Source organism: Emydura macquarii, unplaced genomic scaffold, assembly GCF_026122565.2.
Source record: "Emydura macquarii macquarii isolate MOO-44397 ecotype Brisbane River unplaced genomic scaffold, CSIRO-AGI_Emac_v2 contig_2676, whole genome shotgun sequence".
NCBI classification, from domain to species: Eukaryota; Metazoa; Chordata; order Testudines; family Chelidae; genus Emydura; species Emydura macquarii.
Genome location: NW_027132813.1, coordinates 18644329 through 18660727, shown reverse-complemented (window position 1 = coordinate 18660727; position 16399 = coordinate 18644329). Strand labels below are relative to the sequence as shown.

The 16399-nt window shown below is 40.9% G+C and overlaps 1 protein-coding gene across 1 annotated transcript; it reads left to right on the top strand.

Annotated features, from left to right (window-relative positions):
* Positions 1–6444: 6444 nt before the first annotated feature.
* NENF (neudesin neurotrophic factor) lies at positions 6445–15082 on the top strand. The gene is made up of 4 exons (XM_067564997.1): positions 6445–6660; positions 11322–11382; positions 13205–13308; positions 14046–15082. The coding sequence occupies exons 1-4, from the start codon at positions 6505–6507 to the stop codon at positions 14220–14222; spliced, it is 498 nt and encodes a 165-aa protein (XP_067421098.1). The 5' UTR covers positions 6445–6504; the 3' UTR covers positions 14223–15082.
* Positions 15083–16399: the final 1317 nt, after the last annotated feature.

Sequence of the window (16399 nt, the reverse complement as noted above, 5' to 3'; positions counted from 1 at the left end):
CAGCCAGGGCTTACTTTCAGGCAGACACTAACAAACCTAATTTTGAAGATTCAAATAAGGCCACAGATGTTGACAAGAAATTGTATTCAACTAATGGAATGCATGGCAATGTGTACCTTTATAACCCAACACGATGGGTTATACCTGTGCTGCTTCCAGGGATGAGTCAAAACAGTTTACACTCCCAACAAACATAGTGTAGACAAGATGGTTACTGTCCCTTGTTTGTTTCTGGACTCACTCAATTGGTGGAAAGTCCCACCTAAACTGTGTGCAGAACTTCCTTTCAATCAACCTTCTCCAACACTCACCATAAACTTCAGATGCATCCCTCATGAGGTACGGAGCACATCTAGGGGCACACACCATTCAGGCAAATGGTCTACCTAAGAGTCTCATCTTCATATCAACCTCCTAGAACCCAGAGAAGTCAGGAATGCCTATCTACACTTTCTCCCCCTCAGCAGCAGCCAATCCATAAAAGTCACGACGGACAATATAGCCTCCATGTTTTACACAGATCATCAGGGGAGCGAGCAATGAAGCTGTACAGCCACTCACATCCTTATTTCAGTCTCTTACTTTCCATAAATTCAAAACACCATGGCCCACAATCTGAGCAGGCACTTCTCCCAAGATTACAAGTGGGATCTTTACTCTCAAACACACTTGTCTAGTTTGGGGGTTTCCAGAAGTGGATCTCTTTGTAGCTCCCACCAACAGTAAATGCAAAAATTCTGTTTGAGAAGGGGTTTTGGTCATCAGTCTCTAGGGGGCACATTTCTCATCCTTTTGTATGTGTATCCACCCATGCCTTGCTCCTGCAGGTGCTGAACAAGATCTAACAAGACAGAGAAAAGGTCATTCTAATTGCTCCAACTTGGCCAACACACGTACAGTATCCTTACCTGATTTGCCTTGCTGCTGATCCATTGTTACCTCTCCTGATCATTCTTCACCTGTTACTTCAGAACTCCAGTTGGATTCTCCACCCCCACTTGGGCATTCTTTGACACAGAGCTTGGCTTCATAATGATTCTCAGGGAAGAAGTTTCCTGCTCAACAGAAATACAACAGGTCCTATTAAACAGCAGTAAGGTTTCTATTAGAACTGGTTACCTTCAAAAAAAGAAGAGATTTCACCACTAGTGTGTCCAATGGCAGTTTTCACCAGTCCATTCTCCTTTCTATGCTGTTCTGGATTACCAGCTGGAGTTAAAATGTCAGGTCTTTCTAGGAGTTCGGTTAAAGTTCATTTGGTGGCTATCACACCCTTCCATTCACCTGTGGAAGGATTTTCAGTATTGCCCACCCCACAAAGACAAGGTTTATTAAAGGTTTTGATTAATATATTCCCACAAGGGAAGCCTACTCCTGTATGGGATCTAAACTTGTTCCGTAATTGTTTTATAGATTCATAGATCCTAAGGCCAGAAGAGACCATTGTGATCATCTAATCTGACCTCCTGTGTAGCATAGGCCATAGAACTTTCCCAAAATAATTCCTAAAACAAATTTAAAAAAAAAAATCCAATCTTGATTTTAAAATGGTCAGTGATAGACAATCCACCACGACCCTTGGTAAATTCTTCCAATGGTTAGTTACTCTCACTGTTAAAAATTTACACCTTATTTCCAGTCTGAAACTTCAATTTGAGCTAATTGTTCTCTGCAATACCTATCTATGAAAATGCTATTTTTGGTGGTCATAACTTCTGCTCAGAGGGTGGGGAACTGGAGGCATTAATGGTAGTTCCCCCTTTACAGGTTTTTTTATGGAAAAGGTTTCCTTATGACCAAATCCTAATTTATTACCCCAAATATCCTCAGATTTCTACATCAACCAGGTTATAATTCTTCCTGTGTTTTTTTCAAAGCCACATCAGTCCAGAAAAAAATCTGCATGCCATACTCTGGAAGTTGGAAGGGGAGTTTTGCAAGGAAATTCTCCAGATAAAGGAGGAGAGATTATTTGATCCATGGTATGAGCTTGTCTCTTAATTTGTTTATTGTGTGCTTGGTTGCTTGCTGTGTGCATACTTTATTGAAGATTATAACTTGGTCTGTTCTGGGAGCTGTATGCTGAGTCAAATAGCCTGCCAGGCTAGGCTGAGAGCTTACTAACAAGGCTCTAGCCTCCTATTCTTTGAGCCTTAACCCCTTTATGAATCTTTGACAAGGGGGTGGGGGTAATTCAGGGAGAACAGGAGTTTAAAATGCCAGCTTCTAAGTGACCAGAGGAGCTAGCAAACAGGGAAGTTTTGTGACTGAGTGTAAGAAGCAGATACACCTAGTAAACATACTTTAAACTTAGGCCAATAAGTCTCCCCCTCCCCTCATCCCCGCCCAAAAAAACCCTGCAAGAGTAAAACTAACAGAGGCAGAAGTCCAGCAACAGACTGGGGACTATCCAGGTTATTGATTGAATGCAGCATGTATGATTACCTGTCTTGTGGGTAGTTGGCATATGTGTAAAGGAGGTGCAAGCAGCTCTTGGCCAGTCTGACATTCTCTGTGCTATCAAGGAAGACTTTAGAAAGTCTCTGAGACCGTTCAGTTTGCAGAGAAATTGAAAGGTTCCAAAATTTCCACCAAAACACTCTCAAAATGGACTTCCGGGTGTATTCTCTCTTGCGATGAAACTCCTAGTGCTCAGCTTCCTCCAAGAGTTACAGCCCATTCTACTAGATCCTACTCTACTTTCATGGCATTGCTGAAAGATATACCAGTAATTGAAATGTACAAAGCTGTGACCTGAGCATCTGTTCACAGTTTCTCAAGACACCGTGCCCTGGTACACACCTCTAGGTCAGATGCTGCTGCAGGCATGGTAGTTCTTAGATCTAGCTCCAGAACTTCCTTCTCCTACTACAGATACTGCTCAAGAGTCACCTGAAGCGGAGCACCACTGGGACACTACTCAACAAAGAAGGAGTGGTTGGTTACTCACCTGGTGCAGTAACTGAAGTTCTCTGAGAGGTGTCCCTATGGATGCTCCACTACCCACCCTCCTACCCTTCTGCTTAAGTGTTTCACCTTTGGGGCTTTGCAACAGAGAAGGAACGGCGTGGTGGGAGGGGTTGTTCCTTGGTACAGGGCACAAGGAAGCATAAAGCACATGTGCAGGCTGAACAGACATTACTCCTGAAAAATCTTTGCTCAAAGGTTCATGCACATCTGAAGTAGAACCCTGATAGGGATACACATCTCAAAGAACTCCAGCGACTGCACAAGGCAAGTAAATTCTCCATGTGTGCCATCAATGGTCTCAGCACAGTTTGGGAATCCCATTCACTCAAAGCCAGTTATTATTTCAGGGACATTAGCCATCTTTACCACACATGGAATAACCTCAATAATAATTGGCTCGCAACCTCCACCACCATAGCACCAACAGTTGACTTGTCACACTAAACTGGTTAGCTACTGACCAGTAACAGTGTGGGATAATCAGCTTCTAAATAACAATAGCAACCCACTTTTGGACTGGTACAGACTCCCTCCTCTGTATATCTGTGTTTGTGGTCTTGCTCCAGAGCCACTGGTCAGCATAGGTGGAATTTACAGCTATTACAACCTACACTTGCTATCTCAACTTTGTCATGTCTGCAAGTATCCTGCATAAGCTCCTAACTAAGGCCTGCCATCACCTCCTGAGGGCCACAAGCTGCTGCCAAATTGGCCTCCACTGTGTCTCTTTTTGCCTTCAGCTGCACAAATGGGAGTTGCATTTACAGGACCAATGGCTACCACATGTCATTGTCCTGCGCTGAATCAATGCCTTGGTAGCAGCTGGAATTGATGTCCTGGACAGACATGAGGAACACACAGAGGTGAAAGTGCTATAGTTTACTGTGTTGGCATGCTAAGAACACTTCTCCACAGGAACCTGGAAAGGACAGAGAAGTTTTCCCACAATACCCTGTAAAGCAATTCATAGAGAGGCTTGGCTTAGTGCAGCACTAAGAACCATGGGATATGCTCTTAGAAATCATAATATATAACTCAGGCTATTATGGGACCAATGTGGATGCAGCTACATAGGTATGCGTCATAATTTAAGTGTGACTTAGCATTATGGATGCCTGCAGGTAGGCTTGGCTAACCCAGGTAACCCCATACCCAGTGTTTGGACTCAGATAAACTCTGCAGTGAAGATATAACCTCAGGGTCAGGCCCACATTTCCCAGACGTTGGTATTCAGGATCAATTTTATATTAACTTTTCCAGAGAGCTAATGTCATCGAAAATTTATGTTCTATTTTCAATGCTCTGCTAATAAATTCCAATATATTACAAGATTCTTGAAAATTCACAAGAGGAAAAATATAATTATTTCCCCATTCATTTTCCCAGTATCAAATATAATCAAATTTCCTGTTAACAGGGAATTATCAATTACTGGTGGGGATGTTTCTAGTGTGGCACCAAAGAGATTAGTTCTCAGCCTAAGGCTATTTAAAAATTTTAATAATGAACATGGTTTAAACAAGAAACTTCAGTTTTCCCTTATCCTGTGAAAACTGTTACTAAAATCAAATATGAAACACACTTGGCTTTAGCAAGCTTTGGACTGTATCTAAAAATCTTTCAAGCACACATAAAATAGTATTGAAATGCCTTTTAGTTTTTTGCATTTTTATTGAAAACTCTGCCTTTCACAATATCAATGAAGTAGGATCAGTAATTACAAGAATCCCTTATGATAGATCAGGTTGTGTTCCACAAAAACAGTTAGTCCACACATGACTGATGTTAGTCACACTGCTACTTCTAGAAGGCATTCAGATTCTACATTGATGAGGGAGGTACAAGAACCTGAACAGAAAAGAATAGTTGTACCTGATTTTCATTCTACACAGAATCACAGACATTAAATCATCTATTTTGTCAATCCCCTTGCCAGTGCAGGATGTTTCCCTCTCATATACTTTCTAGCAGGAAGAAATCATATTATTTGAGAATTGGAATCTATATTTTTCCACTTGCTCCTTAGAGTGAAAATCTTAGCATTTTTAAGTCACAAAGATTGAACCTTCCTTATTTTCCCTGATTTTCTGCATAATCATCTGAAATAGCAAGCAGAGAAATTTCAGAGAATGGAATGGAAGAACCTTTCATTAGCTATTGTCTGTTACAATTCTGGCTGCTTATACCTCAAGGAATACAGCTGTACAATTACAGCTGTGAACCTTTAATTATTCTTCCTCTGAGTAATAACAGCCACTTTACAGATCCTTGTTTAATTTTTATGCATATATTAATTTGCTTAACTCTTCCCCTGCACTTTTGCAAAATATACATCAACTTGTTTAAACAGGAATATCAAACACACTGTCAGACTGTTACATACAAATATCAGCAATTTTCATAGAATCATAGAAATGCAGGGCTGGAAAGGACTTTGAGAAGTCATCAAGTTCAGCTCCCTGCCCAGTGGCAGGATCAAGTAAACCTCCTGTTGAGAAACCAGAAACTAAAGCTCCACAGAAACAACTACTTATTAAACCACAAAGATAGATAGGACCATCCCTGACAGGTGTTTGTCCAACTTGTTTTTAAAAGCTTCCAATGATGGGGGGACTCCGATGACCTCCCTTAGAAGTCTATTCCAGAGCTTAACTACCCTTAAACTTAGAAAGTTTTTCCTAGTATCTAACCTAAACCTCACCTGCTGCAGATTAAGCCCATTACTTCTTGTCCTACCTTCAGTGGACATGGAGGACAATTGATCATGGTCCTCTTTATAACAGCCTTTAACACATTGGAAGACTTATCAGATTGCCCCTCAGTTTCCTTTTCTCAAGACTAAACATGCCCAGTTTTTTCAACCTTTCCTCATCAATCAGGGTTTCTAAATCTTTTATTGTTTTTGTTCCTCTCCACTGGACTCTTTCAAATTTGTCCACATCCATATCTAATTCAGATCCCTCATGGGGGGAGGAGGGTTGGCACTAGGGTGTGGTGTAAAACAAATGACAAACAGCGAAGATTAGGCTCTGAGATGAGAGGGAGGGTTAGTTGTGTTGGAGAGAGGATAAGGGGAGGTTAGAAAGCTGCAGGGTTGGTGTGGGGCGGGGGAGGTGACTGAGGGGGGCTGGAGGAGGTGTGCAGCAGAGAGAGATGAGGGGGTGGGTGATTGGGGAGAACTGGGGGTGGGGTGGGGTGGGGTGGGGCAGGGGTGGTTTGAAGAGAGCTTCAGGGCTGGTGTGGGGTCAGAGCAGATAGATGGGGTTGTGGGAGGCAGGGAGACGGGGTGGTTTGGGGAGCCTGGGGACGTGTAGCGCAGGAGAGATTGAAGGGGTTGGTGTGGGGCATGTGGCGCTGAAGGGATGGGATGGGGCAGCGGGAGCCAGGGCGAGGCGCAGAGGGAGCAGGGCCAAGCGGGGCTGTGTGGCGGAAGGCGAGGGGGTGGGCTGGGGGAGGGTGTTTCCCCAAAGGGGTCGATCCCAGCCTCCCCGGATCCCGCCTTGTCGGCCTCTGGCCCCACCCCCTCGCGGCACCATGGCCGGAGGGCGCGGGCCGCTCCTTGCCCTGGTCCTGGCCGGCCTGGCCGCCCTAGCGGAGCAGCAGCAGCAGCTGCGATTCAAGCCGGCCCCGGCCCCCACACCCGTGCGGCTCTTCACGGAGTCCGAGCTGGCCAGATACAGCGGGCAGGAGGTACGGGACGCCGCCGCCGCCGCTTCGGCCGGGGCCCGGCGGGGAGAGCGGTACCGCTTCTGCGCGGGAGACTGGGGAGAGGCCGGGCGCCGCTCGGGGCGGCAAGGCGCTGGCCCCGGCCCCTGTGGACATGATGATGGGGGGGGGGAGGGCGCTTGCTGCCGCCCATGGGCATGGGGAGAGCATACTGCCCGTGCGGAGATGAGATGGGGTGGCGCTGTTACTACAGGGTGTGTAAACCCCCCTCTCTCCCCACTAGCCCCAGACCTGCTGTTTGATGCCAACTCTACACCGCTCTCTCTTAAATATTTTAAAACTTTCCATGTCAAAGGAGACCAAGCGTCATCACACCCAGGGCTGCCTAACCAGCTCTAGCTAAATGGGGAGCAGAGTCACTGCTCTCAGACTAACAACATTACTGGGAAGCAAAATAGGAGATAGTAATACACGAAATCAACTTGTGCAAGCCAGGACATTAGAACACTGCAGTTACAGTGACAAACATCTGACAGCCTGCAGGTTTTCAGTTAAGGCTCCACCCCAGCTTTAACTCTGCTCCTTACCAGTGGAAGGTTGCCACTTGAAAGAACCACACCTCTTCCCCGTTGCATATATAAATCACAGTGGTATGATCTTTTGTTATATGGGGATATAACCTGCATTCAATGCGCATGCTTCAGTTTATATGTATACAAGATCCAAGACCTGTCTTATGAGAATGTGTAATTTATAGTGAAGATGTGGGGACCAAACCTCATATGTTCAGAGCAATGACTAAAGTAGATGAAAAAGGTGCTAGTCTGCATCCACATCAAAGAATGGTTTATGTTAGCAGCTGGTGAGTTGTGCTAATTTGAGATTTAATCTATACCCCCTGGCATTCTAGCCAGTAAGAGTTAAAAGCACCATAAACTCAAACTAAGGGTTTGTATGTGTGAATGGGACAATACTCACGTTAATGTTGCAGTGAAGACATGCTCCCTGTGGGATGGTGGACATGGTAGGCTCTTGCGAATCCTATGCAGAAGCTAATATGAGAGATGTTTTTGTAGTGAGCTGGTTAGTGTGTATGTGTACCACTGCTCTCTACTAGGTAACAATAGAACTGCTCAACTATGTGTCAGAGTCATATATATTTTTAACTACTTATTGGGATTCCCTTTTAGCCCATATAATAAGGGCCTATGATTTTGGAGCAGGAGGATCCAAGTTCTATTTGTACTTTTGCATGAAGTTCTGAGTAATCAGGATGTGCTGTACAGTGACTGTTTTAATGTCTACAGTGAACACAGATGCTATGTTATAATAACTTTAATTAGATTCATAAAGGGCCTTAGGAGTACATGGACCTTTACATACAGATACTGAATTACAGGATGCTACCCTGAGTAGTTTAAATAATAACACTGGAGGAGGTTTGGGGGAAGGGAGAACAAGGATTACAAAAATGATAGTCGTTTTGTTCTCTTTTGCATGCATCTTGATATTTCCACATACATTTTTTAAAACAAATTATTATTGTTTAGTGGAAAAAATATTTTTTTTCTCTCTCCTTATTGTAGTTAAGAGGGGCTTAACTGTTGATGAGGGGTGTGTGTGGGGGGGAAGATTGTGTGCATGGGCATGAGAACAATAGAGGGGATCAGACTGCAGTGGGGAGGAAGAGAGAGATAGGTAATGGAGTAGAATGAGAGGACAAAAGAAGGCATGACAAAGGAGGCGAAGGTTAATGAGATTAGTCAATATAATCAGTAAGTGAACAGTCAACATGGCAAGTTAAGTTAGTGATCAATATATTAAGGGGAAGGAACTGATACCATGGCAATTGATGGTGACAATCAGTAAGGCAAAGATTGAATAAGTCCAGCAAAAACGGTCAGTTGGCAGCCATGCAATTTCATGTTTTGGTCTCATCCTGTATTGTGAAGGCAGGGGGGAAAGTCTGATCTCTCTTGGCCTGATTTTCAAAATAGCCCGGTTCCTCAAAGCTGCTATTGATTTCAATAGGATGTGCTGGCTGCTGGGCGTGGGCACTTTAGAAAGTCTGGTCACATCTGTTTGGTGATATATTAAAAGTTTGCAATCCAGATTTTTTTCCTGAGATACTGGGCATCTGTGCCTCATAGCTGAAGGTTAGAGTGGGAATGATGTTGAGGCTAAGTAGTAAGTAGTAGAGTAAAGATTTCTATGGGGATCTTACCCATTATTTCCTGTCTGACTTTATTTTAAACTAAAATTGATATAAAATAAATATCTATTGATAACTTTAACTCAACTGTGTGTGTGAATTTCCTTTTATTTTTTAAAAACAAAACACTAACATTTCTGAAGTATTTTTTTTTCTTCCTAGTATTTTTTTAAAGTATTTTAGAGAAGGAGGAAATATAACTATTATATTTTAAGGTAACTAACTATATTTCCTGATGATAATAATTTGCAAGTATCTAGTATCTTTCATCCAAAGTTTTCAAAACACTAAAGAAAAGTGGGTAAGTGACTTGCTGAAAGTCATCAAGTGAATAGTTTGGAAGAGAATCCAGATTTCCTGATTCCCACTATCTTTCTCTAACCAGTCCTTATGCATAGGCTATGTATACAATAGAGCAAAAATAGGCAACTGCTGGACACTCTTCTATCGATATGCCTGTTTGAAAGTTTGTTTAGTGAGACAGATCAAATTCATTAAACAGTCCTTTCTGCACCTCAGGCATATATAATAATACAAATGCCTTCTTGAATCATAATGCACAAACAGTACACAACAGTCAGTTTCAAGGATATCTCACAGATATTGTAGGGACAAGGTTCTTAAACATCTATCCAAGCTGGTCAGCTTCTCCCAGGCTGGTCAAAAGAATCATCAAGATAATCAGGCAATGGGCGCAAAGTCTCTAGTTGTTTGAAAGATCTCCTCCTTTCCCACAATAAACAACACAGCGGTAGAACAGGATATTCTTTCTGTTTCCTTCCTAACAGAAAAAGAACAGACACCAGATATATTCTCCCATCTGAGTTTTTACAGACATTTACTCGGTTTTTAGAGATCTGTAGAATGTGCTGCACCATAAATACCAAATCATTCAATAAGATACTGAAATATAGAGCCTTTGATGCTTTCTTCCTCATCACTAGCACTATATCTACCGATGCCTCCAAATTTTACAGAATCACAGCTACTCATTTATTCTTCCAAAACCTGTGGTAACCCCTCCAATGAGGTACTCCTCAAAGACCATTATTCCCATTTACAGTTATTGTTCTCACTGAGCTAGTTCTGCAGGCTTCAGAGATGTGTGAGGATTAAGTGAAATATTCATTTTACTCTAATCCTTGCCTGCCAGGTAGAACATTTAGGCCAATGGATTCCAAATCTTCCCTTAATGTATTCTTCTAGTTCATTAAATCAAGTATGCAGACAATTTTTTAAAAGATCATAGAATTAATACAGGAATTCCATCCCCAGTAAGTTTTACCTTTCTATGGTGAAGAAATCTTAGCTACCAAATTCAGAATGATATCCTCTGCTAAACTTATACATATGTATTTTCTTCTCTGGAGAGCTGGCTGGCAGGGCTTCTCAGAGTTGTCTCCAGAAATTGAGAAGGACACTAACCAGCATCTCATGGATAGAGAAAATTTGTTTGAAGGGGAGGACAACATAGAAGTAATTGTTTATTAAGCAAAACAGATGTCAGCAGAAGGTCAGATTTTTGTGCTTTATCTGTTATCCTCTTGATCAAAGCAGAATACCATCTGCCATACACCCTTTCACCTTAGACAACATCTACCTCCAGCTAAAGATAGAATGATTTACTTAATCATCTTGGAACAAACAAGTATTATGAACTGATTCCAGAAAGGGCTCAGAAGGAGGAAGTGTAATGACTGACTACTAGATTCCAAATAGAATGGTTTCTTCCTTGAACTTTCATTATTTTCTGGGGTTAAATCCCTAAAGATTCTCATGGACTATTTCAAGTACTAGTGTTTTATTCCAGGAATTTCAAAGATTATTATCTATGGGGCAAGAGACAGACTGATGCAGCACAGAATTGAACAGGGCTTTAACACACCTATTCCAGTAATATTTGGTGCCCTAATAACGAAAACAACTTCCAATAATGACAAAAGGAACCTATCTCCTCTCTATGTACAACATGGTATGGTATTCAGAATGCTGACAGAACTTGGCATCACAACTAGATACTAGTGAACTAGGTATCACTGGATACCAATGGAAATTATTATTATGTAATCACCACATTTTGAATTTTTTTGTACCTGCTTGTGACCTGTGGCTTTGCAGCCCCTGTTCTCTCCCCCATCTCTGCTAATGGCTCAGAATATGGCCTCTTTACTGTATAGTGCCAGCAGCTTACACAGGGATGCCTGATTATATGACAGCTGACAGCAGTCATAATGGTGAGGCATAGAAAATCATCATCTTGCTGTCCAGAGACCCACAGAGAAATCTTTATTCATTTTTTTGCAGCATGTAAATAATTTTGGGGCTGAATGAAACCTCCAGGCTGTGAATCTAGTGAGCATCAATCATGATTTAAGTTGCTAGAGAATGCACAATAAGGGGTTCATTCTCTCAATGTGCTGTACACATACTGGCTTTATTTTGAGCACATGCTGACCTATCTCTTTCTTTCCAGGAGGGCCAGCCTATTTACATGGCCGTGAAGGGAGTCGTATTTGATGTCACTTCTGGAAAAGGTGAGTTGGCTTCTCTTTATGGAGTTTTCCCCTCTCCCCCCTCCCACATTGTCCCATCTTTCTTCTTAAATATCCTAAACTTTTAGGAAATTTCAAACTCCATTAAAATACAAAGAACATGTCCATTTGCTCTTAATTCCTAATCATCCTCCTCTGAAGCTGCCTTCTCCCACTCTCAGCTTTGCACGTCCTTTCATGCTGACCTCTGGGTCTGGCATAGAACAAAACAGATCCTCTTATTTTCTGTGCCCTAAGGGCCCAGTCAAAAGCCCAATGAAGTTGATGGAAGGATTCCCACTGACTTCAATGGGTTTTGAATTGGAGTCCAGTTAAATTACCTCTGCTTTATAAAATTCACTTATTTCATGAGAGTTTTTTTTATGTCTCACCACTCATGTCTGAACTGTTACCTGGTATTATCATGCATAGTGATATTATCCTATCATACATAGGAAATAGGTATATTTTTAACTTGTGTTAAAATAACCCATGTTACTTAATCTGTGTTACAATCTTAGTGAAGACAAGCAGTTGCCATTTTAGGCCATGTTAGCTTGTCAAGGTAAACTCTAGCGACTGTCCTACCTCACGTTACATCTCCATTACAAAAAATACGGGTAAGTAGGTTTACAATGGGAAAACTAACACACACTTCTGTAAATCCTTAGTGGAGATAAGCTAATGTAATTTTTACTGAGAGTTGGTGGAGGAGATAGAGTTGACTATCTTGTTGTAAAAACTACAATGCTTTGTCTTGACTATGGTTTTTACAGTGGGATAGTTATCCTAGTGGTAAAAACACACCTTTTTTAGCAGCAATGAAAAAATCTGAGTTAGGGGATATCTACACATTACCTTTTACCTTCATTTAACTGATTGCTAATTAACGTATTTGGTAGTTAACACGTTTGTTAAGGTCAGTGTGAACATCCCTCAAAAATTTGTTCCAGGCAGCGGCGTGCAGAGGGGTGTGTGTGTGTGTGTGTGTGTGTGTGTGTGTGTAAGGGCATGCCTCCTCAATAATTGGCAGGGGCACAGAACTCCTCCAGCCCTGGGACTGCATTGGGGAGAGAGCTTCCATTGCAGCCCTGAGGCCCACAGGAGCTCTCTCTCGCCTCTCACTGCGGCCCCAGGGCTGGAGAAACTCTGTGGCCTACCAAAAGCGATCAAATTTAAATTCCTGCACATGTCCCTGGTTCCAAGATACAAATATCTATTCTTTATCCTAGACCGAGCCCTAGTTTAGACAAATGCTTAGGCCTTGTCTAGATTAGGATTTAGAAGGTGTTCGCTGACACATGTTAATAACCTAATGTAAACAAGTTATAAAGTTTAACTTGACCAATTTAACACTTGTTAAAGGCACATTATCTTGCCTATAGTAGGCTGTTATCACATTAGCAAACAACCAATCTCTAAGGCCTTGTCTAGATTAGGATTTGAAAACGCTTAAGGACAGAGATCTTTTCTCTTAGATGGATGTAAACACAGCTCTCTAAATAATAGCTAAATTATAAGAAGGCAATACTAGCTTGGTGATAGGTCAAACGTAGAAGTTTTTAAAACTGTAGTTTTCCCCCTATGTTCCCACTTCATACCTTTTTTCAAGCATTGGGTGCATCTTTTCTGTATGGCATGGCAGAGTTATGGAAGAGCCTTTCACCAAAATTTTGGGAGGAAAAGGACTCAGATCTGAGTCCTTGGTTTTGGCTCATTTAGTATAATAAGCTTATTCCATGCTGGTGTAAACAGGTACTTAATCTGACCCATTGCTTTCACTATCCGTAGTCTGAGCATTACTATATTTCTTCTTTTTTAATAGAATTTTATGGGAAAGGTGCCCCATACAATGCCCTCGTTGGGAAGGACTCAACAAGAGGAGTTGCAAAGATGTCACTTGACCCAGAAGATCTCACTCATGACACAGTAAGAAATGGGATTGTTTGTTTCATTTAGTTTATTGCTTGGCTTCTCTGAAATATATTCCCCTGTTTTATAGGATTGGGCTTTGCATAAATATACAAGAAGGAAAATGTTTATTTTCTAAAAAATGCCGTAATATCTTTTGATCTGATTGAGACACCTTCATTATATAGATTTATACGTGTTTTACTCTAACTTTGGTTTTAGTTACTCTTTACATTTAAAAAAAAAAAAAAGTGCATTTAGGACTCGTGAAAGCTACCAAACTGAGAGCCCTAATGAGAGAAGTTCTCCATCAGTAGAACAGATGCAACTTGAGCAACAGCTGCCCCATCAACATACCTTAACAGCTATCTAGAGGGGCAGCATCAAAAGATGTGTTGTTCAGTTTCCTTGACCAGTTTGGTCCTTGGTGTGTGTGCTGAGATTACCAAGAGTGCCATCTGTGATGGTGGTTTTTTGATGTGGGCACCTTTCCCCAGGGAAATGAATTGAAGCCAACAACTAACTTCACCTTAGAATGTCAGGCTTCCTCACTGCTGGGCTGAATTTGAATAAGTGACCTAGGGGTGAAAGGTTCTATGATAAATAACTCATTGCCAATTATGTAAGCCCTCCATTGTTTCTGTGCCCTGCAAATTAAATCTGAAGTCTGGCTTCAAGGCTAGGATGATCAACATAAATAAAGAAATGTATATATCTGCCTTTTTTTTTTGGGCGGTGGCCCATATTTCATTTAGACAGGACTCACAGAAGAAGAGCTAAAATCCCTGGATGATATCTTCAATGATGTGTACAAAGCCAAATATCCCATTGTTGGCTATACTTCTCGAAGAATTCTGAATGAGGATGGCAGCCCCAATCAGAACTTTAAACCTGAGGATCAGCTACATTTCAGCATTAAAGATGAATTTTGATAAAGGATTTAGCATCCTGAAAATCCTCTGATGGACGCTGTAGAACACTATATGACTGGGAAGCACTGCCTGTTTCCAAGGAGAACGCCACTTTATTTGAGTGCTCTATCATTTGTATTTTTGTTATCTGTCCTCCCCCAAACATAGATGTTGGCTGATTACTACTGTAGTGAATTCCTTCAAGTGAACCAAATACAATTTAATCAGTGATATATATTTGTAGTGTGCACCCTGGCCTAGGGGGTTGTGGGGAATTACTGATTATTTCAATAAAATTTTCACTGCCAATATCTTTATTTCTCTCTCTCAAAAAAAAAATTGGCTAACTAAAGACTCATTCCCTTAAGGGGAGAAAGTGTCCTTTAATAGCTGGATCATGAGATTAGAGGGTTTTGCCATTCTTGGGTTCTGCTCCCTGTTCTGCTGCAAACTTGCTATATTACCTGAGTCAGCTTACTTCACTTCTCCATGCCTCAGTTTCTCCATCAGTAAAATAGGTGTAATGAGTATTCCTATCTCAGAGGAGTGGTATGGGGCTTAATATTTATCCTCTTTGATTACAATGGATATATAAATGCTAACTTCCCTGAAATGTACTTAACTGCTGTATGTTTATGAAAATCTTAGTGCTATAAAACAAATAAGATTTTTCTTCTGGGAAATGTTAATTACCTTTCGATTAGATTAACCCACTCTCATTGTAGTAGTTTCAGCAAAATAACACTCTGTAATACAGTTACATGGGTTATTTAAAATTAGGTCATGATGGTTCTTAATATGCTCAACTCCTAAATCCACAAACCAAGAGAAATTCTAACCTAGGAACTATTGTTATCATAAAGTCTTTGTTCATTTGTGAAGTACAAGTTTACTATGATTATTTCAGTATGACCCGAATATCCCCAACTTCTTTACACTGTCAGTTAATATGTCTGGTTAACTCTACCAGGGCTTTTTCCATTTTTAAGTTCTATCAGGTTCCCTTCATTATTACTGTCTTTTTCTAGCTTGATCATTGCCAATCCAGTTCCCTTAAAAGGTATGTGTGTGTTCCTTTTCTGTTTAACCTAATTTACAATTCCAGATCTTGCTAAGTGAAAACAAGTCCTCCCCTCTGTCATATTTCTCTCTGCAGTCTTTCAAGCTGCTTTTAATTTACATAGCATCCAGAGGACATTAAATGTTTGTGCTATACCAAGTGCTCCTCACCACTAATTTCCACTAACTGAAATCAAATGCAAACTGTCATGTATGTGGATTTACCTGCCACCATGACAGTTTGAATTAGAATTGAGAAATTGAGCAGTTGCTTCCAATTTCTTAAGGATAATTTGTTTTATTATGTTAACCTCCTGGCTGCTTTCTTTCAAAGAGTAAAAAAATTAGATTACTTATACTCCCTCTCCTGGGATTTGTATGATGTATGGTATATTGTGGGAGAAGGACAATTGTCTGGTAAAAGAAAAACCTTTTTTAATTATCCCTTTCATAACATCATTGATATTTACTATAAATTTGCTTTGCGCCTTAAACCTTTTTTTACTCTTATAACCACTCAGCAGTATAGTGTAAGAGGTTAAAAGCAAGCGACTCCTGGATGTTTACTCTCTGCCACTGAGTTTCTGTGTGCCGCTGTGTACTTCAGGTTACTCATGCCACTTAACTGCATCACAAGTGTTTGAATTAATACATTTTTAAAGCTATGTTCTATGTATTTAAAGCTACAGTTGATTGTTAAAAAGCAATTTTTTTGCAGGAAATTAAACCATGTTTAGATCCATTTCCCTACAAAGATTTTTCAGTGAAAAAATGAAACCTGAAAATTTTGGTTTGTTAAAAGTATGAAAGTTACTAGGTAAAAAATTCTGGGGTTTTGAAAACAGAAAACTGTTGCTGAAAATTGAATTTTCTGGGTTTTGGTTTCTGCCTCTTTATTTAATTTTTTTTAAGCAACCAAACAAACCCCCCCAGAAAGTGCAACCAAACAAAACCCCCCAACATAAAAATTGTTTTGTTTTAGTTGAAAAGCAGTTTTTCACCAAAAAAAAAAACAAAAAACCCAATCCCTACCCCCAAACCACACACATCACTGACAAAAATTTCAACTAACTCTAGAACGAAGCTCTATCAGGGTGGTGTACAACCATAAAATGTAAATAGGTTACAGTGTAACTCAT